Raw genomic sequence first — 26,397 nt, 5'->3', positions numbered from 1 at the left:
TTTGGAAATGAAGCAAGTAATTGTTTTATTCATGAACATCAAACAAGCAGAAGTATCTGTGGCCTCCAAGCTTATGTTAAAATAGTAACATACATTCCTTAGAAGCTATCTAAGGCCCACAAAAGTCACTATAACAGCTCTAGAAAACCAAATTTTATGGTCTTTGGAAAGGGACAGGAATTAATTTGCTTAATAAATAAATTGGATCAAAGCACTTATCTCTTGATAGGTGATTTGGATGCAGCTATGACTCAAACTCATTTGATTCCTTCTGCATTCACACAGATAGAGTCACAGCATCCTGCTGGGGTTTGCTGTTGTACATCTTCTGAAAAAAGTTACTCTGCTAGGGTTTCCTCCACCTCTTCTTCAGATAGCTGGTAAATGCATGCAGGACTGCTTCTTGAAGTATGTTGCTGTGGAACACCCATAAAGGGACAAATTGCAGGACACAGGCCTTCAGAATAATCAAGCAAAAACAATATTAAGGCAAGGGTTACAGAACCTCTAGAAAGTAATTCACTGACTGTTCAGAAAGGTTATAGAAAACAATAAATGCAGAAGATTTTACTTGATATTTTCAATATGTATGTCTCTCTTAGAGGAAAATGTCCATTCCTCTCTGTTTTCAGCAAATCATTCTCATCCCTATATTTTCATTAAATCCTCATCATTAACAGCTGCCACATACAAGTAATTACTCTATTTTGTTAGCTTGCTATCCTAAAAAAATATAGTTTATTTGATAGCACAGTCTGTTTTTATGTCCTTTCCCCTCCCCACTAATAACTTTTGAATCTGCTGAGCAATTTATATAAAGGAGAAGAGGTCTCAGAAATATTCTTAAAAGGCTCATGAAAACAGGCAGCTGGAGAAAGGATAAAGACTAACCAGATATCAAACCCAGCTCAGCTCAAGATACGTAAGTGAAGAAAGCCACACCGGGCAAACATCACTGTGCTTTACTTGTATACTCCCCCCTTCATAGTTCACTGGTGCCTAACTACCCTTAATAACTTATTAACTCTTTCTCATTTGATGTCCAATTTTAAGGTCTCTGAAATCAAGCAAAAGAACCTGCTGAGTCCAGAGAGCATTGGTTCAGCCTTTGAGACCCACTGACACACTATCGAATTCAATTACCAGCATTTCATGGGCTAAACATCCGAAAATCTCATCTCCAAAGGTGACATAATCTAGTGATTCACTAACAAACTCTTCTGCTGTCTTTGTAATAAGACCAGGTTTTTGATACATTGTCATTGGAGTAGAAACGCCATAAGGTGCCACCACCTAAAATGAGAAATCATAATAATATTTCAATGTCATCTAACATTTAGATAAGGCCATTCACTCTGTAGAATCCTACAGCATCTGACAACTTATATCCAATATTTGCAATGGATTAAGGTACTATGTAGTATTAGTAGTGGTACTATGGTGGAATAAGGAAGAAAGCCTAGAGCTGCATACAGGGGAGACAAAGTTTTGATAGGTTCAAACAGCACTTCACCAAGGATGGCTATACTATATAGATTTAGACATCTCATATATTCTTGAAGAATATGTTAAAATAAAGGCAAATATGGCAAGATATAGTATCACCTGTATGATAATTCCCTTTGCCTTATACTCTGCTTGCAGTGCTTTGGAGAAAGTGCTTATAAAAGCCTAGAATAAAAGGAAGTAAAATAATATTAGCACATAAGAAACTAAGTACTTTCACATATGCTCAAAAATATGTACAAATAAGTCCCTAATAAAAATGGCGAAGCATCATACAACTTAATGCACAGTTGAGCTGTGCAAAGCATGGAAATTAATTTTTCAAGACACACGTTTCTCCTGGTGCACATGAGCAATGGCAAGATGGACTGTTCATCTGCACCAGAAGAGATGGAGCCTGGTGTTGGCCCAAGCCAGACTTGAAACAAGTACTAGTGAAGATTGGATACAGTCTGCTTTGTCACATTTATGAAAATTCAGAGATAAAAATGATGGAGTCCCATCTAATCTAGTTATTGTTAGATGTGGCTCTCATCTCTGGCTGAAACCTACCTTCCCAGTTCAAGGCTTACACAGCTGTTTGTCTTGGAACAAGAAGGGGAGTGAAATACAACTCATGCCTTCAGTGTAGCACACTCTTGAAGTATTAATTTCAAAGTAATTTATTTGGGAATTTGTGGCAGTTTGTAGCTTAAACCTTTATCTTTTTAAGTTTTTTCTCCATTCCACAAAGAACTGCTTTGTGTAAAAATGGAGTTTCTTTTAAGACAATTTAGGAGTTAGATCTTTGAGAAATATTCAGAAAACTGACAAGATTGGATCATTCCTCTGTAAATGGAAATATAAAAGTTCTGCTTAGAAGAAAAAAAGGACAGTGTTTTAAAGCCATTATTTGACAGGTCTCACAATTTAAAAACCAATAGTGTCACGATATTGCATGAAACATCAATATGCTGACAAGTACAGTAGTTTCCTTTCAGAGCATTGCCAAGAAAAAATAAGTCATTTAAAAAGACATAAAAGTAAGAGATACTCAAGAATGAAAAAGATCAAAATAACACAATCAAGGTACCGTTTAATTTTGAAATAATTTTAACTTTTTTAAGGAACTAAAATTGTTTTGTTTGAATGTAGTTTAAGTTTTGAGTAATGAGAAACTTATGTTAAAAAGAGAAAAGGGAAACAGAAACCTTAAATTTCTTACCCAGACAAACTAGGGTTTTCTTACCAAACTGAACTTTAGCCATGTTCAAGCAAACATTGCTTGAATTTTTAATTTGGAGGAAACTTGAGCTGAGCAAGTTGCTTTTGGATAATATAAATAGTTCACTCCTCACTTTTATGAGCTCTGAGTCTTTAATTCAGAGCAAAATCTTGAAGCGAAATCTGTTCCATCAGGCAATTCACCACCCACCTACCAGAAATTTTTATTCTTGGTTCCATAAGCAAAATCTAGCACTTCTGTGCATCTTCAGTTTTGAGTAAACTAGCTGAGCCAGTTGGATAAAAATCATCACTTCCTGTAACTAGGACAGATTGTGAGCACTGGTATAATATTTAATCAAAGGCAAAAATGTTCTGACTATCAGAAATACCTTCAGTTGATTTCATTTACATAGCTTCACTGATTCTTAGTTCTCAGCTACTGCTCATTTACATTGCTTCATTATTTCAGTGGAGCAACACTGATTTATTTCCTGAAAACCTGGCCCTATACTGCCAATACAAACACTTTGGTAAACAATTGATGAGGATTTCTTTACATAGCAATATGAATGACTTACCTTAGAAGCTGAGTACATTGTGTATAACGGACAAGGGAAAGTACCCAGACCAGAAGACAGATTCAGAATAAGACCTTTTTTCCTGAAATTTAATTTAAACAATTACATTTAGTTTACATGTTATGGTATTACAGTAGAAGCCTGCGGAAGTTGAAAACAACCTCTTGAAGGCATAGTTCTCCTATTATACTGCAGACTACACTTTCAAAAGACCCTTTTTTTAGGGTATAGTTAGGTACAATTAAGTCTAAAACACCTAGGAATAATGTCATAAGTGAAATTTAAATGCCTACTGCAATCAGAACCACGGGAACATTGCACATGCTATTGTACATCTAGCAGAGCAAAAACTGGTATCAGAGGGAAGATTTTATGCTCCTAAGTAATTGGTAGGTTCCCTTTGCTCATTAGCCAGCACATTCTTTTTTCTGCTCCATTCATATGTTGTTTTAGCTTCCCTATTCACAACTCTCTGTACAAATCACTAAAAGCAATTCCTTCAGCAAGAACCAGGAAAAAAAAATCAAAACTATTAAACAGCAGGAGCATATTTTGTTGCCAAAACAAAAAAAAATGCACTGTCCTCTAAAATTCATTAGTTTAACAATATTTTCTAGAAACACTATCTGAAGACCTTGATTTCTGGTTTAAGGACCCCTACATCTAAAATACACTTTATATTAAAAGGAGAAAAAGGACCTTAATTGCATAGCTGAATTAATCTCTCTGATGTAGTACAGGTATTTCCAGAGTTTGAAAACTATTACTCCAAGTACAGCTACCACTCTTAGAATATGACCTCATATGAAACACCATTTCTTGCCAAATTAGACTCATTAGACGCCACTTTATTTGTGCACCACCTGCATGTTTTTACTGGACACAGACCTATATTTTGTAATTTCTGTCTCATTCTAGGGTTGACTGACAATTTGTGGCAGTTCCTATCATTCATTCACACAGCACTAACAGCAACAGAAGAAAATCTTACAGACTTGCATAGTCTAAAACACAGATGTTAATCAGGAGAAAGCACAGCTACCACTGAATAAACTAGAGGTTGCAGGTAAAGCCTACTAAAAATTCTACAAAAAAAATATTTTTACCTTGGCTCCATTTGTTTCAAAATTATTCTTGTCATCTGTAAAGCAAATATGTTAAAAATTACATCCACTCTCTCTCTTCCTGATTGCATTTTTCAACTGACCTTGTTTCATTCGGAAGATTTCCACTTGCTCAAGCCCCAGCCTTATTTATGGCTAAGAAGAGGCACATCCAAAGTTCTGAAAAAACATTTTAGAAATGCTAACATCCTGAAACCATATTAAGTCTAAAAAAATCCAAAAGTTAGTCTTCTAAGTAGCAAAAGTCTTATGTTTATCCAGTATCTACTTTTCATCATTCTTCAATACTGAATCATAACTGTAAGGAGAAAGTCAACTTCATAGTGTTTTTGCATTTTCACTTCTGACTCTGCCTGGATCAGAAAGAGCAGTAAATCAACAAAAGGAAACTCTTTTTCTGCTACCAAAGAGAGCTTTAGGATAATTTTTTATGCTAGTTATTTAATCACCCATTCTTATTTTAACAACAGACTTAATCATGCTTGTGATTTATAAAGTGCAATGGAATCAGTTTTTAGGTAAGAAGTCTGCTTCTGTTGTATTTCAAGAGTACTACTGATAGCAAGCCTAAAACTTCCCAAGGATTTAGTATTCATACAATTGACTCTTTATAAAGTAAAAAAAAAATATTAATTTTCTCAGGATGAGACATGAGATTAACTTGTAAATGACAGTAATGAAAAGTAGTACAAAAGAATGATGTGGTTTAATTCAGTCCTTGTTAATTCCCTGCTTTTTCAGCAGTGTCATTGCGCACAACGAGTTAGTAGGAGCAAGGTGGGGTTCACAAGCTTTGTCTTCAGACAGGAAGACAATGCAGGTTTGTCACATCAGCTTGGATGAAGGTAAATTTCCAAGCAAAGTGGAAAACATGGGAAAAGGCCCTGCTTATGCAGTGCTGAAAATCCCATTGGCATCTGAGAATCAAGACAGGGAGGAGGAGAGAAAACCCAAACATTTTTAAAGATTATTTGAACCTAACTATGAGGAATACTGGCTAGAAGCGTGATTTCTTCTTTGTGTTCTGGAGAAGGGCGAATGTTCATGACAGGTGATAAAGGACATGGCTGCAGCAGTGTGAGAGAGGAATGTCCAGGCCCTGGTGAAGCAGAAGAGGTTGATTCCAAGGTAAGGTCAGAAATTATTAAGGGAGAACCCTTTTGTATGCACATTGAGAGGGTATAAAATGATTGCCTGTTTCTTTGTGAGGTTATCTATATGTAGCATTCAGATAGTGCAGAAATTTTTCTTCTTTTGACATATAAATAGAATAAAATCTAGAAGCATGAAGTTCTCCAAAGTATTTAATGGAAGAATTTGTTTTAATTTACTAATATTACATGATTCATTATTCAAAGTCATTAAGCAGCAATACAGATCTGCGATGTAAAGCTTGCCAACCAGAGAGACGAACATCTGTGGGTAATTTTCATGTTTACAAAGACATTAGCCAAGGTTGAGATGAACTACAAAGCTCTTGTTCTGCTCTTGTTCATGTTAACATGCTGCTTGCAAACAGTAGAGCAATAGAAATCTTAATCAGAAGTGGAAAGCATAAAATACTAACTAACTGTTCTTGTAAGGGAAGTAGCCAATGAAAATTAACACCAGGAGGTAACAATGCAGAGCTGGGAGTCAACTCCTTAAGTTTCTGTCCTGCACTGATACAAAAATAACATTTCCAGTCAGCTCTGTTGAAACTATTTCATAGACAGTAGAAACAGATGGAGTCCTTAAAAATAATGGTGACATTCCTGCTAAAAAGTACTATCTGCAGTTAAACAAAGTGAAAATACATAGGAAAGCTAGTTGGTAGCTCTTGTGTGTAACCAAGTTTTTCCCAATAAAATAATCACAGATGTAACATAGATGAGACCGTGTTACATACCTTTGTAACAGAAATAATATTGCAGTTGATGAGGTTCTATAGGAAGCAAGAAAACAGTAAGTTCATAGTTCATTTCAGAGAGTTGTAGCATTATCTAGGTAAAACAGCTAGCAATTCCAAATGGAAAGCTTTCTAGCAAGGCAGCTGCTCTTAGAGACCCTTTGACTTCAACTGTCACTGACTGTGCCTATGATGTGGGATACTCAAGGCAGGTGGGTCCCAATTCCTTTTATTTTAAAAATGCCATTCAAATGTGTTTTGCATGCCTTTGACTCTGGATCCTACATTTTGCTCAGCCTGATCCTAGAACATGGTGTTCAGGCAGTGATGGCACCAGCACACCAGGCTGGACACAAAAAGACAGCAAATTAGGGGGGTGCCAGGCTGAGATCAAGTGGCTCTCGGTGACAGAGATAGCTCTGTGCAGCAAAAGCTGTGCCATGTAGAGATGTCCTCCCAGGAAGAGCAAACACAAGTCACAGCAGCAACAAAGGTGTCATCAAACAGCTACAGCTCTGAGGGAAACAGCCTGCTTGGGGACCTCTGATTTATATGTAAACCTGTCTTGAGACAGGTGTTATCAAGAAATACATTTAGAAACTCTGGGGTTTTTCACAGCTAATACTATAGAAGTAAATAACAATAAAGCAATTAAAAACTTGATCATGTCCTCAATCCTGTCAAACTACTCTACATGTGCCAATTAATCCCTCCCAACCCCCTCCTCCCAAAAGAAAAGAAAAGAAAAAAAAAGAGTAAACTGTGTTTGAACGAGGTTTGTTTTTAATTTTTTTTTCACATACTTAAGCAATGGTGTTCCAAATGAATTAAGTTTTAATAATACTAACAAGAACCCAACACTTCAGCTGTGGCTGTGACAAGGCTGGACCCCGTTACATTACAGATGAGCAGTGAGTGAGAAGGGCTGCTGAGCCCTGCTACAACCAAGCCAGCTGGGCTCTGTGTAATTTATCTGAAATCTACCATTCTTTTCCTCTTGCAAGTGCTTCTGAGCACTAAAAACAAATGAAAACATGCTCCTTCAGGCCCTGCTCTTTTCCCACTCAACTGTTACATAGTTAAACAGGTGCCGATTGTAGCAGGGGCAGAGTCTGTCCCTTGTTAAGTGGAATTACTGTTCCTCATTGTCATATTGGAAGTAGACACCCATAGAGTAATCCTACCTCATCTATGTCAGGTCCATTAAGGAAGCGGCATGGAAGGGGATTATGAAGCATTCCAACATTGTTAACTAATCAAAGGAAATACAATGATAAGAACCAAATCTAGATGAAGTGCATAGTTCAGCTAGTTAAACAAATGTGTTCTCCTTGAGACTCAGAAGCTTTTGAGCTCCATGTGAAGAGAAATGCTTTGAGTCTTGTTCTCACGCCGGTCATTAGTACTAATCAGGACTGACTTCAGGGACAGAAAAATAGTCTGTTAACAGTTCAGGGTATTGTTTCTTTGTTTGTTGTTGTTTCATTTTTTCACTATTAAAAGGATTATTCACTTTATACACACACACAAAATTTCCCCCCAAACCCACATTTTCATTGTTGCCATGTGGATGGTACCAATTAGCGTTAGCCACAGGCTCCTTTCAGATTAAGTATAAGAATTGCACATAGCTGTAAAACAACCAATAGCGAAAACTATTCCTTGAGGCCAAACAGGCAGTAAGTCACTCCACAAGCTGGACATTGCTTACAAAGCAGCAGAAGAGGTTTCACAGTAAAGAAACCACTGTAGACAGACACAGGAAGCCTTTGGAGAATCTTATCTCCCTTTTAAAACTTGTCTATAACTAATGCTCAAATGCATTAGGCAGCTGTATGGTTGGTTTTAAGTGTTGGCTAACAAGTTGTTATGACGCATAATTTATACAATCCTCTGTTCAATACACTGCAGCCATAAAATACTCTTCAACTAACAGACTTCGGTGACTCACCCAGAACACCAATATCCAAACCTTGCAGACTTTTTTCAATGCTCTCATATACTGAATTTTTTGTGAAATCAGCTTGTATAATCTTCACCTTTTGACCAGTGGCCTGCTCTGTAATTAAGAAAAAAACAGAAAACCCCTTTGCATCTACTCAGAGAGAGGAAAGCTGTAATTAAATAATGAGAGAAACAATCAGATGTCTCATTTAGTAATGTCTGTTGTACAGTATGCCATTGTTTAATTTTCTTGCTTTAGAAACAGCAAAGCACAAGAAAAACACTCTCACTGTACTCAGTGGTTTTCAAGGAAATGGCCTGGCAAATATAAGACGAATTTATGCCCTGAAATCAGTGGGAGTTCCCTCACAAAATCTAAGCATCATTTGGTTCCTCAGTAAGAAAAATATCCCAGAAATAAACAATACAGGATTTCTCCCCCTGGTTATCATAATATTTATAAATGAACACTGTCAGCATACATTAAACAAGTGAATGTGGGTGCCAGATCTTCTACATAAGCACAGTTTTGCAGAACTGTTTTAAAGTGTTTTCATGTATAAGATGAACATATTAACAAGCAAAGATTGTATTTTGCTGTAGGATGATGGGAAAACAGAGCTGGATGTGATGCAGTATTTTCTGCATTAGCTTCAAACAATTGCTCCCCTATTTTGACATTTGCATTTCATAGACTGAGTGTTCTGCAGGATTTTGCAGGACTAAAAAGCATTTAAGGGAGGGTATAGCTTAAATTTTACAAGGTAAACTTACACAAAAGGAAAAGGGGAATGTGTATGATTTCTCCAGTGTCATTGGTATGCAGAAGCGGAGCTAAGCTGTACATTAGCATTTTTCCCAGCAGTTGATTCATTGCTGGGAATGAACTTCATTTCAATGAAGTTTCATAAGTAAAGGAGGTAGAGGCTCTTACTTACTCATTTTAAAGGCAAGGTTCCCCTTTAAAGGGGCCCAGTAAGGTCTCCTCTAATTAGATGCTCACACTGTAAATTCTTCCTACTAAACCTGCTTTCAAGTTTTATGGGCAACCTGAAATCCAGATAAAGTTCACTGAAAAAGCGACAAGCGAAGCTTGGATATGTCAGTAGGCGATAGGACTGCAGATTCTCTGCAAGTGGCAGTAATTCAGGTGCCTGTGGATGGCAGAATATCTGCTTTTTGGTCCTGTTTGGGAAACTTCCTGCTATTTTGGAGCCTGATTTTATCATGCAGGCAACAGGGAATGCTGCCTTGAATAGGAATCACTCTCTACCTTCTACTCAGAAACCTTGCCTCATCCCTGTGTACATTTAGAATTTAGGAAGAGGCCTTGCTCCAGCTCGTGTGGGATTGCAAAGCTGGCAGAAGGCTGGCTTGGGTCCAGCAGACCAGTTTGCAACAAAACAGAGCCTGCGTTGGAGGGCATCGGGATGTTGTTCCCTCCTGGTTGTTTCCTCATTGCCCCTCACTACAGTGCAAGCCTCAACCACTTTAGGCTACTCAAGCAACACAAGTGGTCTGAGGAAACAGCAGACTCTCTTACTCCAGATCTGAAATGTGGGGTGTGTTTTTTGTGCGATTTTAGAGGGCATCTGTCTCCATGACAGAACAAAGAAAGAAGGAATGCCCTTTTTCTTGCCCTCTTCCCAAGCTGCAATTGCATGTATTAAAGGGACAAAATAGCCTTTGAATCTCCAACCTATAAAAGCAACTCTAGTGGCAAACTACCCCCCAGTGGTCCCTGGCTGGGGGAATGGTGCAACTATACAGAAAAGGACATTGTGACTATACATGCAGCAAAGTAGAGCAACAGCTGGAGCAGACACCTACAGTGACCTTCTCACTGAAGATCTCTATAAAAAAAAAAAAAAAAAAAGAGATGGTCTTAAAAACTGTAGTGATGTTGTGGCCATCTTTCTTGCAGGCAAGGAGAAGAGCAGCCAAAACTAGAGCAATATAAAAATGAGGATCAACCAAACCATTTGGACTTTTTCTGCATTTCCTTGTCTGTACAGAACTATACCACTGCAACCAGCACTGTCAGCCAACAAACAAGTACTCCAGATGGCTTTTCTCTGTCTCTTTTAAGAATAAAACAATATATTAAAAAGCAATAAAACTGTAATGCTGATAAATGAATTATCCAGGGATAGCTCTTCAGAAAATGATAACGATTCTGCAAAGGAGACAGCCAAAAAATAATTTCCAATGTTTCTTATGTCTCTCCCTCTTTGTGACATAGATTTATGACAGTCTCTGGAGACAGGAGCCATTCCAACTCTTTTTAAAAGTCCTGAGCATGTCAGACAGAAAAAGTCTAAGTTTTCAAACCAAATCAGACCAGGTTATTGTCTTTTTTAAAAATTAAGAAAAAACTAACGTAAGGAAAATTAGAAACTGGAACTGAGTTGTTTAATCCATGTGTTACAAAATGTATCATTAATAAGGATACATCTAACTCTGACCTCAGATCACTTGGGAATCCCACTTGTCAGATAGGATGATGTGCTGCCTTACAAAATTTACTGAGAGGAGAAAAAATTAGGAAGAAGCACAAGGTTGGTTAGGACATGCAGCCTGCCAGAATCTCTCCTTTTCTGTTTAGAGAGTTATGAAGAGCTGAAAACCTGAGTAAGAACTGATCTTTGTAGGAAGATGAGACCATTTTGAAGTAGAATCATAGAATTATAAAATCGTTAAGGTTGGAAAATACCTTGAAAATCATCAGGTTCCAACCTCCTTGCTATGAGCCTCACGCTAGACCAGGTTGCACAAAGCCTCATGCAAAATGGCCTTAAACACCTCCAGGGAGGTGCCTTACTACCCTCATGGTGAAGAATTTCTTCCTGATGTCTAACCCAAATCTCCCCTTTCTGTTTAAAACCATTACCCCTTGTCCTATCACTACCCTCTCTGGCGAAAAGTTTCTCCCAATCTTTCCTGTAGGCCCCCTTCAGGTACTAGGCTGCTACAAGCTCTTCTTATAGAGTCTTCTCTTTTCCATGCTGAACAGCCCCAACTCTCTCAGCCTGTCTTCATAGCAGAGATGTTCCAGCCCTTGGATCATCTTCATGGCCTCTCTCTGGGACCTCTCCAACAGCTCCCTGTCTTTCCTGTGCTGAGTGCACCTGAGCTGTACACAGAACTTCACGTGGGGTCTCATCAGAGCAGAGTAGAGGGGCAGAATCACCTCCCTGGCCTTGCTGGCCACACTTCTTTTGATGCAGCCCAGGACAATTGGCTCTCTGGGCCCCAGCACACACTGGCGACTCATGTCAAGCATTTACTGCCACTCCCAAGTCCTTCTCCTCAGGACTGCTCTCTAGCCATTCTTCCCCCAGTCTGTATTTGTGCCTGGGATTGCACTGACCCAGGTGCAGGACCTTGCACTTGGCCTTGTTCAACTTCATGAGGTTGGCACTAGCCCACCTCTTCAGCCTGTCAAGGTCCCTCTAGATGGCCTGCCTTCCCTCTAGGGTGTCAACTACTCCACACAGATTGGTATTGTCAGCAAACTTGCTGCAGATACACTCAGTCCCACTGTCCATGTCTCCAACTAAGATGTTGAATAGCACCAATCCCAATACTGACCCCTGAGGACCGCCACTCGTCACTTACCTCCACCTGGACACTGAGCCATTGACCACAACTTTCTGTGTCTGGCCATCCAGCCAGTTACTTATCCACTGAGTACTAGAGAAAAACCTTAATATATATAGAGAAACACTCTGGCTAAAATGGCCTACGTGGAAGTTTGCAGAGAGGAGAGCAAAAAGAGTAGTTTTTTTAACAAGAGAAAGAGGTTTTTAAAAATATTTAAGATTGGGGAAAAATATTTTAAAATCTGGTAGATTGTAAAGCACTAGTTCTGGCTACATTTCTATAGCCTTTTGGAGAAACATATCTACCCAGAAATATAAGTTTCAGAAATAACTCAAAAATGGAGAAAAAACCAAAAATAATTACTGTAACTGCAGAACTGCAAAAGACAATAAATGACACCAAAGAACACAAACTCAGTGAACAAAAAAACATGGGGATCACTACTAGTTATCATAGCACTCAGAGCATTGGTCAAGGCCCTGAAGCACGGCCCGGTTAAGTAGTACTGTGTATTGGCAAAACAGCCCTAAGCAGTAATACTTTACCTCAGGTGATCAGCAGGACACAACTGGCATTTCTGGCAGCCTTCGAGGATGAAGGGTGTGCCAGGTGAGTCGCTTTACACTAGTCAGTGATCTCAGCTTGTTACCTGCTTAGCTTTCAGAGCTAGATATGGAAGGAGGACACTGGGGCAGAGTACACTGCAGACCATACTGGGAACAGAACCTGTAGCAGTGAGCACAGCTAACTGTATTAGTACTGTTATGGGTCTCAGTGGGAGAAAGACGCATTTGGTTCTTGAGAATTCTGTGGAGCTATGTTTATGTTCACTGCTTTATTCTATACCATCAGGTATGATTTCACCAAACCTGAATTAGGGAACTTACACACTCAGCTAATCCAAACTGGTGTAGCTGTATTTTCTGTGGCTTTCTGAGGTCCACACATCTTATCTTGCCTTAAACACAGACCTGTTTCTTCTCAAAAAAACCCAACCAATCAACCAACAACAACAAAACCAAGCAAACAAAATACAACAAAAGAACTCTAACATCAACAAAAACCCAATTCAAAACCCCAAATAACTAAAATAAGAAAATCTACATTTGTTGTGAAAAAATTTTATGTCATACAGAAGCTGCTTTTGTTTGTTTGGCATTAACAGCTAAAGAGTACAGACCCCAGTCATATGTAGATTCTAAAGCGTAACTACTCAGTCAGGACCTAGCTCCATCTCCACAGGCTGGTTAGGAAGTGTAGACAGAAGAAATAAAAAATTGTGCAGCTAGTAGCTTTCTACCATTTCTAATCTCCTGAGTTTTCGGTTTGATCAGTGCTTCACAACCACAATACTAAATGTGTTAAATGAGCAGTATTCTGGTTTAAATGGTCCTTCACAAGAGTTTGTTATCTTTTTTCTCAGTCTAAAAAAGCTGTTCTGTCCAGGTGAATGGAGTCTGGCTTTCAATTTCAGTGCTTCTTCAGATAAATGTTTTTCTTGTTGTGGATTTTTGCTTGCTACAGCCCTGAGAGCTGTTCACAGGCACACCTGTGGCCCCAGGGACTGTTTGAAAGCCAAACACTGAGGTCTGTGGAATTATCCACACTTTAGACTCCTTTCATTTATATTACTCAGTATGCAAAATGAATGTGACAGTATGATCAGGCAAATAATATTGTTGGGTTAAAAAGTAAGACAAGTCTTAATTATGGCACCCAGCTGATTTGAAAAAGAAACAGGGTACAGGTGTCAAGAAAAAGAAAACACAAGTAATGTGTCCAGTCCTACAACAAATTTGTGCTGCCTACAACAAATTTTATTTTCTCTATCTCTCTGCGCCTTACTCTCCTTGCATGTTAGTTCAGGGTAATGATACCTACTTGGAGCAAGACACTGCTTGCTTAAGCAGTTTAGAAAGAAAAAGTCAGTAAGAATTAGAAAATCTAGAAAACAGTAAAACAGTTCTGGTTAAGTTTCTGCTTTATTTTTATTTTTTATTGTTTATTTACCCACATATAATCACAATAAGTTTAACTTTTCTTCCAACCCAATAACTACTTAGCTTAATTACAGTAAAGCCTAAATCTGCAAATAGGTATCAGTGGAACATTTCGAAAGCTTTAACGTAAGCCCACAACCACAGCTCCCTGCTGATTTTAGTGACCTCCAGATCAGATACTCTGTGATTTTCATCACTATATATTCCTCTCCTTTCGTTTGTTTATGGCATGTACTTGTTATGTATTCATTTCCAACCTGAGACAATAAGTAATACAAGAGCTATGCTGGGCTTCTGTCAAAACCCACTGAAAACCATGGAATGATCTCACAGGGATTTGCCAACAATTTCAGCAAGTTTTGTGAAAAGACCTCCTTCTGCCCACAACCCAGCTGAAAATGGCATGAAAACCTGATCAGCGTAGAATGAGCTCCAGGGCTCACAGCATACACCTCGCTGCACCTTGGACTACATGGATAGTCCAGCTGCCATCAGGGAAGCTTCCTGACATGTGAGAAGTCACAAGTCACTTTTGCACAAGGTATAGGAGCGTTTGTAGGCTATTTCAGCAGTACCCTTCGAGACAGGGCAAGTCCTTCTTCATGTGTTCCCACACAACTCAGCACAGGATGGCTCTATTGGGAAGAAGGCCTGTGGATGGCCTTATAATAAATCATAGTGCAAAAGAATTGACAGTGTGTTATCTTTCTGGGCTCCACCACATTTTTTCTTTACTCAGCTATCTTGAGAATCTTGTTTTCATTGCTCTGAGGATAAATTACAATGCAAAGAAACTATAAAAACACCTTAAGTCTTTTTTCCCAGGCTTCTATTGTTTTAATTCTTTAACATTTACCTGCAAAGAAACACAACAATGACACCAGAGCTAACCTAATTCCCACAGAAGTTTATTTTTTATGGCTATTTACTTAAGACAGTCTAGTATAGGCCATAGTTACATTGGCCTCATGGATACAGCTTTTTATAGAGACTGATACCTTGCTTCCTAAGGGAAAACAAGTATATACCTGGAAAAAAAGAGAGGGAAATTGGACAGAAAATTTCAAGTCCAATCCTTCATTTTGGTTGCTGCTGGTTCAGAAGTTACAGGCTTTTTCACCCAGTTCGAGTCTGCCATAATCCTGAAAGATGTACTGCTCTCTCTGCATCTGATACTCTGTTGGAATCAGCTGCCAAGCCTGCTTAAAGACAAGTCTATCTGACAGAGGTGTAGTCTTGGAGGGACACATGCTTAACATAGGAACTTATGAGCTGAGGAATCTGGTGGATAGAAGCCATACATAGAAAAAGAGACAGTGGAAAGAAAAACCTGGATTACAGAAATCTTTAAAGTTAATGGAGGATATAACTGTCAGTTGTAAAGTATTTTAACAAGCCACTCCCTGCAGTAAATGGCTTATTTCATTTGAAGAAAAGAAGTTAAACATTAATTCCAAAGACATACTATTTAACCGCTTTATCAAAAGACAAATAAAACTTTTTAAAAGGTACCTTGATTTAATTTTTACTCCTCTGCTATATTCTAAGAACTAGCCAAAAGTAACTCTTCTATCCCAAGCACAAACTGTTGTCATAGATTCCTGCCACAACACTAGTATTATACCTCCTTTGCCTCTATTCACAGTTTTTCAAGGCAGCTGAAACCAGTAAAGAACCCACATTCACTTTTTTAATCCCATCTATTGCACTGTCTGAATTACAGCATGTATCTCTAAAGTGACCCAGGACCAGAAGGGCTCAACCAACACAGTAATACTAGAAAATATTTGTAGCATTGGAGCAATATCTGGGGGCTATATCTGTAGCAATATCTAGGGACCCACTGTACTAGATACAGTACCAAAGCAGCAGACCACCAGATCCCTGTAAAGCCAGCCTGCTAAATGGGAAAATGAGACACTTACCAACTTCAGAGGCTACTCTCTGCAGTTTTTCTAGAGTTCTGCTTATCATGACTACATTTAATCCACGTTTTGCCAGCTGCAAGATAGGAATATAAAAGTTGTTAGAAAGCAGTAGGGTGGCAAAAATCTTTAAAATTTTTACAATTTTGCAATAAGAAAAAACACTACGGATTTTTTTAAATTGCTTTAATTCACCTGTTACCTGCCTAACGGGAAAACAACACATATTAAAACCAGGCCAAACAATACTCAGGCTTCTAACAGTCTTCCAAAACATCTCCTTCACTGTATAATCTTGGACCCCTACAAGAAAAATATACCAGACAACAATCAAACCCCAGTAATATGAACAGAAATAATTAATCTGAGCTAACTTCAAATGAATGAAAGTTTGCAGGGTTTTAAAGCAACTTGACATTTCCTAGAAACACATTTTCATTTTTACTTGGATTTGGGAGGCCAAATACATCAAGGGCTTCCTAGTCATTTCACAACATCACCTTCCAGCCTTACATTTTTTCATCCTGAGGAAACAGAACAAGCATATTGATTTGGAGGCTCAAGAATATGAAAGTATTTGGACTTTATTTTTTTTTTTTTAATAGAATAAAATCTTATGCAGGCCAGATGGATAAATTTTAACTGTTTCTTTCATTTGATGTAAACTAAACCAAAACAAACAAGGAAAAATGGTGAGGTCCATGTGTAAAAATTAAAAATACAACCTCACAAATGTACATCCACAAAGATACTGGCAATAGCTTACATTTATAGCTGCAAACACTGTTTAACACAGTAGTCCACTTATAGTCAGTTTAGTATTACCACGTGCAGAACAAATGCAGAACAAATGGAGAATGCTTTTCTCCTGTTATCCCAAGGCCTTCCATTCCCATCAGTTAAAGAGTTTTAGGCAAAGCTTGAGAGAGAAACATGGCCTCATCTTGTGAAACAAAGTTACTAAAAAGCAAAATCTAATGGAGTTGTGTGTATAAAGAAAGGAAAGACAAAGCTGAAACTAGAAAAATGCCCAAGAAAGCAAGGAGAAAGAGAGCTAAATTAGTCAACACAAAAGATAAAGCCTATGTCATCTGGAAGTACCAGGTTTGCTTAGGAGGAGAAATTATCTGGTGAAGCCCACACACTAAAGACCGTTCATTTCCATAGCTTACTCCCTGCAAAGCTTTCTCCCTAAACCTATTTGAGGGAAAGAGTTTGTCCAGTTGGCCTCTTCTGAAACAATGCAGAGAATATTAAGGAATAAGGACCATTGTTAAGAAATTTACTATATCCAGAGTAGGAAGGACAGAGCATCTATTAAATGTATCAGCCAAGATTATTTGCATTTTCAGCACAAAGACTGCAGTCACAATTTTGTGCTTTTGGAGACCCTCTCACATAATTGATCAGTGCTCCAAAGAGATCTGCACAGACTTAGGCATTTGGGAGTTTTGAAAGCTCATTTTAAGGGCTCCATTTTAAGTTCTCAGAAGAAAACTCTAATTGCCTACATACTGGCAGATTTCCCTTTGTCCACAATGAGCTTGACTCAAGCTGTTTCCAGTCAGGGATACGGTCTCTGTTTTCATGGTCACTTGCTCCTTTCTGCCATTTGGGGGTGTGTAGTTGGCTATTATTTTAATTTTTGTGCCTTCAGACCCAAAACTAAGTATCAGCCATATCATATACAGAGTAAAACAAAGTTCTGCTTCACAGGGTTTCTCAGTATAATCTCAGCTATGCCTCTGTAGTTCACTTGGCAGAAAAAAATCCCTCCTAAAACCTAAGTAAAAAATTATATTTCAACTAAAAGCATGTTTGTGGGAATTATATAAAATTGTTACCCATCAGGTGAGAGGACTCTCCCTTGCTGCTGTGTAACAGGCTAACCAGAAGCACAAGCCGTAGCAGTAATTTCTCAAGGCAAAAGTGACTATATACCTGACTATTCTTTTTTGCTTCCTTAACCACACAGAAAACCTGCATCCTTTTCAGAAATAGGTTTTACACAACATGGTAACTACCATGAGGTTCAAAGGCACCCTCAAGCAAACAAAATACACTGTGCTTAGAAAAGTATTTCCATGCCACTCACAGCATAGGTGAAATCAGTTTAAACACTACCGCATTTAAAATAAAAATAACTTTTAGCATAGAAGTCTTTAGTACAAAGAATTTTTCTAAAATAAAAAGGCTTTGACGTTAGAGGATGGCATTTCCCCTCACAGTTAAGAATAAGCACCGGCTCCCAGCAGTGTAACGTGAAGCTGCTTGTGTTAGGAAATCCTGACTCCAAGTGGCAAAGGACTAAAATGCTCCAGAACCTCTTGGCCTGCTAAAATCTAAGATCACCAACTCCAGCCATAAGGAATTATAACAACCTAGTCTTTAGAAATTGGGCTAATAATAAAGAAAGATCAAGCAGGAGCTGCATTATGAAATCTCAGAGCCATTGTTAAAAAGTTCACATCAACATTAAATTAGTGTAAAGTCACTCTGCATTTTCTAGCACATGTTTGCAGCTCAGTCTGGGGTGAATTTTTAAACAATAAAGCTTCATGAAAGGCAAGACATGGGTCCTAGATTCAAAGAATGCATGTAACACGGAGAAACTGGTTATATTGTACACAGATCACTAGATAAAATATTTTAAAATCCCTATTAATGCTCTATGGAATATGTTGCTGCTTACTGTAAATTTCTACCTACTACAAAATAAATTCTTCTCCTTCCTCCAGAACAGTGCTTCACTCCTTTTCTTTCCTTGCCCTGGGGTTGAGACCTATAAGGTCTCTATGATTCAAATCTGTCAACCCTTTTTTGGTCCACCAGACTAGGGCTGAGACAGGGCATGAGGGTTCTGCAAGCTTTCTGCTAGCTCTGCACCTGTGCAACACAAGTAGAACAGCACTACTTCCAGGAATAAATCCAGGACCACATGGATAAATTAGACTACATAAGCAACTGGAGCAGGAAAACTCTGATCCTATTTTAGCTTGTATTACATTGCTGCTAATATTACACACAATTTTCAGGAAATGAAACAAAGATTTAAGATTTGAGAAACCGTTGTATTAATGAATGAATTCAGTGCCTGTCTTAAAATAGTCTGCTAAAACACTAATTTAGACACAAATGCTAGCCTGACTTACAACAGTGTTACAGACTATTAACAATAACAAAAAGTGATCATGTGAGCCACCAGCATCCTGCTTGTGCCCTAGCATCAGACAAGAGGTGTGCAGAGGTCAAACCATACGTTTCAGAGTATGGCATGGCCTTGTCCATAAACCCAGTATGTTTGAGGTGCTAAGCCAGTAACAGATGCTAAGAACATCTGTAGTTATTACATCAGAAAAACAGAACAAACAAGACTGTGCCTGAAACGCTAACAGGTGAGTAGAGATGTGACAGCCAAGCAGCATGCTCACAGCTGACTTCCTTTTGTTCCTTGTTAAAAGTCTGGTGAGCCTAAACACCCTCCATCCCAAGAACCAATGGACTAAATCTAACAGAAATCTTGGCTTTCAAAATAAGTACAGAAAATTAGATCCCAAATCCCAGTACTCTGACATCACCACAATCACTTAAAATTCATGATCTTTATGCTTAAGGAAGCCAGTAATTCAAAATCAACCTGATGTGCTAGAAATATGGACAGACACTTCATGGAAGCTTGGACTTGCATGCAGAAATGGGTAAGTTCCAGTTGTGTGTGTGTGTTTTTGCCTCTCAACACAACCTCAGAAAATGAAACGGACGATAATTAGCTCTAATAAATCTGCATCCTGCCATCAACAAAGCACTATTCTGAGATCTCAGAGCTGCTGGGCTCTTCACATAGCCCCAGTCAGCTCTTGAGCTTAACAGATTTTGCAGAGACTTGTATTTAGCTGAACCAGTAAATGTTGTAATATTTCCCTGGACCTCAGTTTGCTGGGTTTTACTCAATGAACCACCTATTAGCATTTCCACATAAAACACTGAAGAGAGAAAGTAATATTCCACTGGCCTTCCAGAACACAAGAACTGCTTTCCTTAAGACTCCTATACCATGTGCTACCAAAAGTGTGGGGCACTTACATTAGTTTGCGGTTCGTTATGAGCCCATGTGTGAGGTCAGGATGTCAGAAAGGGATTAATCACCTGGTGTCAGAGCTCAGACTAAAAGAACAGACACTGTGGCCCTCAAACAAGGCTTGACTTCATATCAACCCACAACACCAGAGGGACCTCTGCCAGAAGAACATGAAAGAATTTTGTGCCCTAACATCAGAGGAGCAAGAGAGTAGTGCTGAGCCAGAAACTCCAAAGGTACACAGACATTAAAACAGCAGGGTCAGATTTATTTATCCACAAGTCACACACAAGTGTGTGCTTTGACCCCAGCCAGCAAGATAACATGCCAAGCTATGAGCTCATGTGGTGTGTGTTTGGAATCTGCCCCACAGAGCAGTAGCTGAGCACAGCTTCAATCAAACTGACCACCTCGGGAGGAAGGTATGTCTCAGCATGCATAAAGATGGCTCTCAATCATCCCACAAAAGCCAAAAAAAATGAACAAACGTTGCACAAAATCTAGCCAGTTCCAGGCAAGTTAAAAAACAAAACAACCAATAACAAAACACAAGCAAACAACAAACCAAACCAAAATAAAACTACCAAAATAAACAACAAAACAAAACCACAGTAGTTGTTCTATTTTTTCTAGGGGTAAAAAGCAGCCAATCCACATGCTGTAACTGGCCTTTTAAATGCGATTTTTTCCTGCATAATACAGAGAGCACAAAGGAAGCAGAACAATGACAGAGGCTCCGGTCTAGACATTCACAAGTGCCTGCAGCCACCACACGGATAAAGTATCCCGAGGTGCCCACACACAAAGTAAGTTCAAACAAGCTGCATGTGCATGTGACTACACCCAGAGGTGTGGTGCTAAATAAAATGTTGAGTCATTTCTGATGTTTACTCCCCATGTCTTGAACCCATTCCATATTTCCATATTGCCCTCACTTCAGTATACACCAGATCCTACCCATTTGCTCATCACTACAGCAACTCAGAAAGCAGACAGAAGGCAACGTTTTCCCCTCTTTCCCACAGAAGAATTTGTGATCTTTATCACAACTGTGCCAAATGTTAAGCTATAATAGCTGCTATTCTTCTTTGTACTTCGTACATTTAATGTATTTTGAAAATAATTTATTGTATTGCCATTCTCAGTAATGAAAATCACTATTTAGATGCTTAAACAATGCATACACTTTAAAAGACTAGCTTAAAAATCCTGTAAATTAATTTAAAAACAAACTAATTAACCTTTCATGTGAGATACCTTTTGTAATTTATAAGCACACAGCATCACATCTAAACTCTTGCATATTACAGGCTGTTGCTAATTTTCACCTGGTCACCTCAGCTCTGAAGACAACTCATGTTTCATTGCTGTTTAGCTTCTACAAAGGGATCCAGTTTTTAATGAAGGTGCCAAGGAGAAAATCTACCATCCAGCCACCATCACCAATAGCAAGGCAGGTGCAAGACATTACAAAGCCACTGTGCCTCCAGCATTGATTAACACCGGTGGATAGAGGGACCCCTGTACTGACTGCACAGCGGCAGCTACAGGGTCAGCTCAGAGCTTCTCTCTCCTCTTGTAGGTTCCTAGAGCTATCGACTCTTAAACCATTAGGTTTCCTTACAATTTCCTGTGTTTAAATTAATTTACACAGATTTCTCCTTCATTTGTTTTTTGAGATACAGCTTTAAACGTGTTTGCAAGTGCAAAAGCTAGCAAGATTAGCTGTGAAACAGGGTAAAAAAAGACATTGTAGGTGACTTCCTACCCAGGACAGAAAAAATGAGAGCTTCTGGATTACTCAGTGTTCCCTTTTTATTTTCTTGGTCTGACAAAACCACTGAAGCATGCATGATTTTCCTCTGAAATGTAGTACCAGTTTTCTTTCAGAACTTGATTAATGTTATTCTGCTCATAGAGATGAAACAATAATCTATCCTACCTCAAAGGAATACGCTTTTCCAAGCCCATCTCCTGCTCCTGTGACCACTGGAAAAAGTAAAAAGAAGAATCAGGATTACATTTGTAGGTCTGCTTCAGTTTATTCTTTCTTTAATTCTTTAATCTTCATCATCTGTGTTACCTGAACATTGTAGCCTAACTGGTCCTACTAAACCCCAAAACCTTCCTTTTGAGAAATGTATTTCCTTCTGACTTTTTCATGTTACTTCATTTGGCACTTTTTGTCTTCAAAGCAAATCCCTCCTCACAGTAACACACCTGACGCAGTAGTTAGGTATTACTCTGATTTTCAATGGGAGCCACTCAACAAGTCAATCATCTAAGAGGTGGTAGAATTTTCTTCCATATACATATTTTTCCAAGTTCTGGTCTGCAAGTCTTTCACTTATATGCTGGTGGCAGAGTGGTAGGCAATAAAGTGGTGACTGAAGCTGATATAACACGTTCTGATACAAGAAATCTATATGTAAGGAAACATCACAGCAGATTCACCATCATCTGTAAACGGCTTTTCCTTCAGAGCTCTCCTATTACTTTTCCCTTTAGATTTAGTGTTAATAGGAAAGCAAGCAAACTTCAGCATTTTTATTCACTCTGAACTTCAAACGTTATGCAAACAAATACTAAAGAGGAACTACACAAAGAAAATCCTTATCACCTCAGAAATAAAGAAAAAATAAAAAAATCAAGAAAGGACTAAAGCACTAAAGCAATTCCAGTTTTCACAGCAAAATTGAAAATTATTTGGTATCTAAAAATGTGGATTAAGGACTTCCAAATTGCAAGAGAGACTGGAGAAGCAAGGTGATTTTTAATGGTTAGGTTTGTTAACAACAGAAGAGCAATTAGTCTCTCATTTCACAGAGAAAAGACTTCACAGCTAATGTTTTATCTTTTCACAAAGAGACTCCGAGGCTAAGCAGCAGCGGATCTTTAGCTTTCTAGAAGACCCGCAGATGAAAAGCGACAGTCTGTTGGAAAAAAAGCTTCCATCTCCCAGCTTTTAATTTTCATGATTCTCAGGATCTTGTGTGTCATGTGATATAACAAATCATCCAAGCATTATGAATTTTACTGGCCCCAAAGACTTTATGTTTATAAAAGGAGTGAGCATAAAATATCTGCTGAAGGGAACAAGTTTCTACCTTCAGTGGGAACAAGGATTTTACAGAAATATCCATGTGCGGCTCCTCACTTCATGCATAGAATGGAGGTCCTTGCCTCACTTAAAAACATATGAGAGCTATGTGTTTCTTCAGAGGCAGCAGGTACTCAGGCGGGTCTTCGGCAAATAGGTGGATTTTCCTTCTTATTAATCCACTGTGAGATGTGCTTGTTAAACATGTACTCAGCCCAGACACATAATGCAGAGAAAAGAAATGAAGCACAAGAGTACCGTTTGTGTCACTTCTTAAAATGCCACCATCAGTGACATCTGTAGCCCAGGAACTCAAACACTGCAGTAACTGTTCGTTCTTGCTTAATACTGATAAGCTGAAGAACTCAAGAAAAACATCAGTGATCAGCAGGAAGAAGGTGGTGTTTACTAAAATGTTTCTGTTATTTTATGAGAATGCATAATACCTGTTAAAAAGTATGGCCAAGTTGCAGCCTTCGAAGTTTTTAGGCTTGAGCAGATTTGGCTCATTAATGATACCAATAAGGATATGTCACCAATTCAGAAAGAACAAACTGGAGCAAACTCACCTGGAACAAAGAAAAGTTGCTTGGAAGAGTGAAGACCTTATGCAAGACATACACTAGTTGCTTCACGTACCAGAAAACTGAGGGTACAGGCAATGCTATTTCAACTAAAGCATTTGCAGTGCAGAAAAAGCACAAGTAGGAATGGGGATAGAATTCCTCATCCACACACCAGATGCATGAGCTGTTATCAGTTTGACTACTTCTCTATTCTCCCCAAGTATGCAAAACCTTCAGGTTCATAAAACCAAAGTTAACAGGACAACACAAAAACAAATTAAGCAAACTACATCTAACAGAAACTGTGTTTTGCTCTGAAGGGACAGGGCAAGGAAATGCAAGGAAATATCCCAATTAGTAATTTAACAATCCATCATTCAGTTTCAAGAAGGTGAGAAAGTTTTCTTTACCTGCCCATTCTCCCAGTGATCGAAAGAAAGTCTGAGGCAAAGCACTCCAGATATGTGCAAACATATACTTCATAAATCTGATGCTTTTTACCAGAATACAGAAACAGATCAGACCCCCAGTAAAAGTGAGTAGCTGATGCTGGAATGCTTCCATGGCAAGTGAAGGCAGTGAGCTAGTATGAATCAGTCGCTCTCTCCCCGGGAAATGTCTCTTTCCAGCACACTGCTGGTCTCTGAGCACTGGCAGAGAAGTGAGAATTCTAATCAAATCATGTGATTTTCTTTTTCCAAAGCATGTCCAGGGCTTAGATTAGAATAACAACTCTACACTACACCCACATTTGTAAACTACTGAAAAAAATCTAAACTAAACAATGATTTCTGGTGCTTGCTTTAGAGAAAAGGTTTTACTTCTTTTCTGGAACTTACCCATGAACAAAACTTAAAAATATACTTTTAATGTCATTGTTCAGAATTATTAGAGACTAAAGATGAGTCTAAACCAAAACCCTGGATAAGAATACTCCAACTCTTGGGGATAAGACACATCAGCATTACTTTTTATGCCACAAAAGAATTAAACTCTAGCTCAGACACTTCAGGGCAAGTTCATGCTGAACTTCCATGGAGGTCAGAAACACAGATTTATCTACAAATTCAAAGACAAAATAATGAAAGGTTAGTAAAGCCACATCATTATTTTTATACAAAGAAATGAAGTTTATACAACTTGCCAAAGAGCTTTTTGAAAAGAGGTTAGTATCAGTATGCCCATTCTACAAACAGTGCCATTATGGCATGAACAAGTGCAGTCATCTATTTACAAGGGAAAAGGACTTTCAGCTTTTCTGAACACAGTATATTCAAACTAGTATTAAAGTTGAGGACAGGTACCAAAAACTTACAAGGAAAAAATTGTTACAAGAACACCATGATTCTATGATTTTGCTGCAAGACAAAGACAAAATCAGATTCAAGTGACTAAAAAAAAATTAAACATTAACAGAGAATTTTTCAGGCAAGGCACAGAGACAGCCTTCACTCTTCTTCCTGGTGGCAATTTGAAATATTATCTGTTTTTAAAATACAAATTTAAACTGACAGAGGAACTGAAAGAGGAACACTGACACACGTGCACTTAGGATAAGTGGTGTTTGTCTGTATGCTTTAATGATATTCTTCCGCATTTAGCACAATTATCTTCAAAATTTAACTTAAACCTGACACCCAGAAACCTCCAACGGAAGAGCAGTGATTTATGTCAAGTGTCATGTTACTGACACCTTCAGCCATAAAACCACAATATGCAGATGTCTTAAAATATGACATTAGAAATACAAGGAATGTTAGTAGTAATTGTAAAAAAAAGATACAATCTCATCTTAACAATCCAGTTTCCTCACATATAAATTCTCTTAAAATTTCAGTATGTTTTCTGTACCGTAACACCTCATTTTAATCCATATGTTAGGCCAGTCAGATCAAGAAAGACCCGAGTACTAATTTTTAAAAGAATTTACATAAAATCACAGATTTCCCCAAGAATCACTCACTGTTTCAATGAATACTTTAAATCTGAACAAGTTGCACTATGTTCTTAATATGCAACAATGATGCCGAATGCCTCCTTCAAATGAAAAAGAAACAAAACCACTCCTATTTGAAAATGGAGAGTAAATGCAAACTTCCACAGCTGCCAGCCTTTTCTTTTGCACCTCCAGTTCTGCCCATGCCTTGACATTTTCTTTTCTGGATCCTGGTAACAAGAGATATGCTTACACTATTTCATGAGCCTAATATCTGTAATATTGGGCTGGAATACTGAAAACTCTTATGAATGTGAAGAATTGTTCATACAGCCCAGTCTAAGTTTTTTTTCCTGAGGTATGGCTTCTCTGACTTACACAGGAATCATTGCAAGCACCTTACAGGTTTTGGGTGACCACTATACTTTCTCACTCTTAATCTCATTCCATTACAGCTAGCCTGCTGAAGAAAATCCAGTATTTCTTACAGGTAGTCTACTTAACAATTCTTTTAAATATTTATTCTGAAGACTAGTATTTTCTTCAGCAATTTTTATCACTTTTTCCAAAATAAAGAAAATGAAGTATCACACAGCAAATAAGCCACCTAGTTTTGCAACTGGTTTAGTATTTAATTAAGCTAATAAGAAATCTGTAGAAAAGTAAAGTTAGAACTACCCAAAGATGATTCCTACGAAAAATGAGTTTAAAATCACTACCTTTTTAACTGAAAGACACAATTACTGAAATTCTGAATGAAACAGACATCTTCATAATTGCCTAAATTCTAACATGAGAACCATGCCTGGCTGAGCCCATATTCCCAGAGCTTCAACCAGCAAATTTACAGGAATCAGTATTATCACTGCAGATACAGAGGAAAATATTAAGCAATGGAAGATGAGTTGCTTTGTGAAAGTGTGCAAGTTCTTCTAGATAATAC

At 38.3% G+C, this 26,397-nt stretch overlaps 1 protein-coding gene across 6 annotated transcripts; it reads right to left on the bottom strand.

The window, feature by feature from the left end:
* On the bottom strand, nucleotides 1-26,357 carry HSD17B3 (hydroxysteroid 17-beta dehydrogenase 3). Of its 6 annotated transcripts, none has more exons than XM_051642816.1 (11): nucleotides 23,929-26,357; nucleotides 21,795-21,841; nucleotides 15,775-15,850; nucleotides 8,254-8,361; nucleotides 7,487-7,554; nucleotides 6,303-6,338; nucleotides 4,397-4,431; nucleotides 3,291-3,372; nucleotides 1,606-1,671; nucleotides 1,144-1,293; nucleotides 1-457 (listed from the first exon to the last, which is right to left on the bottom strand). In XM_051642816.1, exons 1-11 carry the CDS (start codon nucleotides 24,080-24,082, stop codon nucleotides 347-349), a joined length of 933 nt encoding a protein of 310 aa, XP_051498776.1. In that variant the 5' UTR covers nucleotides 24,083-26,357; the 3' UTR covers nucleotides 1-346. The 6 variants fall into 6 exon arrangements, with proteins under 6 accessions (XP_051498776.1, XP_051498775.1, XP_051498774.1 ...); XM_051642815.1 differs by lacking the exon at nucleotides 23,929-26,357 and adding an exon at nucleotides 23,399-23,417 and having other exon boundaries at nucleotides 15,775-16,077; XM_051642814.1 differs by lacking the exon at nucleotides 23,929-26,357 and having other exon boundaries at nucleotides 15,775-16,077; nucleotides 21,795-23,864.
* Between the last annotated feature and the right edge of the window lie 40 nt (nucleotides 26,358-26,397).

This window comes from Apus apus, chromosome Z (assembly GCF_020740795.1).
Source record: "Apus apus isolate bApuApu2 chromosome Z, bApuApu2.pri.cur, whole genome shotgun sequence".
NCBI classification, from domain to species: Eukaryota; Metazoa; Chordata; class Aves; order Apodiformes; family Apodidae; genus Apus; species Apus apus.
Note: the sequence above shows the minus strand (reverse complement) of the source record. Positions and strands in the feature narration are given on the sequence as shown.

Excerpts from the sequence above, each read along its gene's own strand:
- HSD17B3 (XM_051642811.1), bottom strand. The coding sequence starts at position 16,192 with ATGTCAAGTTGCTTTAAAACCCTGCAAACTTTCATTCATTTGAAGTTA. Across the intron at positions 3,373-4,396 it reads TTGAAACAAATGGAGCCAAG|GAAAAAAGGTCTTATTCTGA; the intron begins GTAAAAATATTT and ends ATTAAATTTCAG. Across the intron at positions 1,294-1,605 it reads CAAAGGGAATTATCATACAG|GTGGTGGCACCTTATGGCGT; the intron begins GTGATACTATAT and ends TTCTCATTTTAG.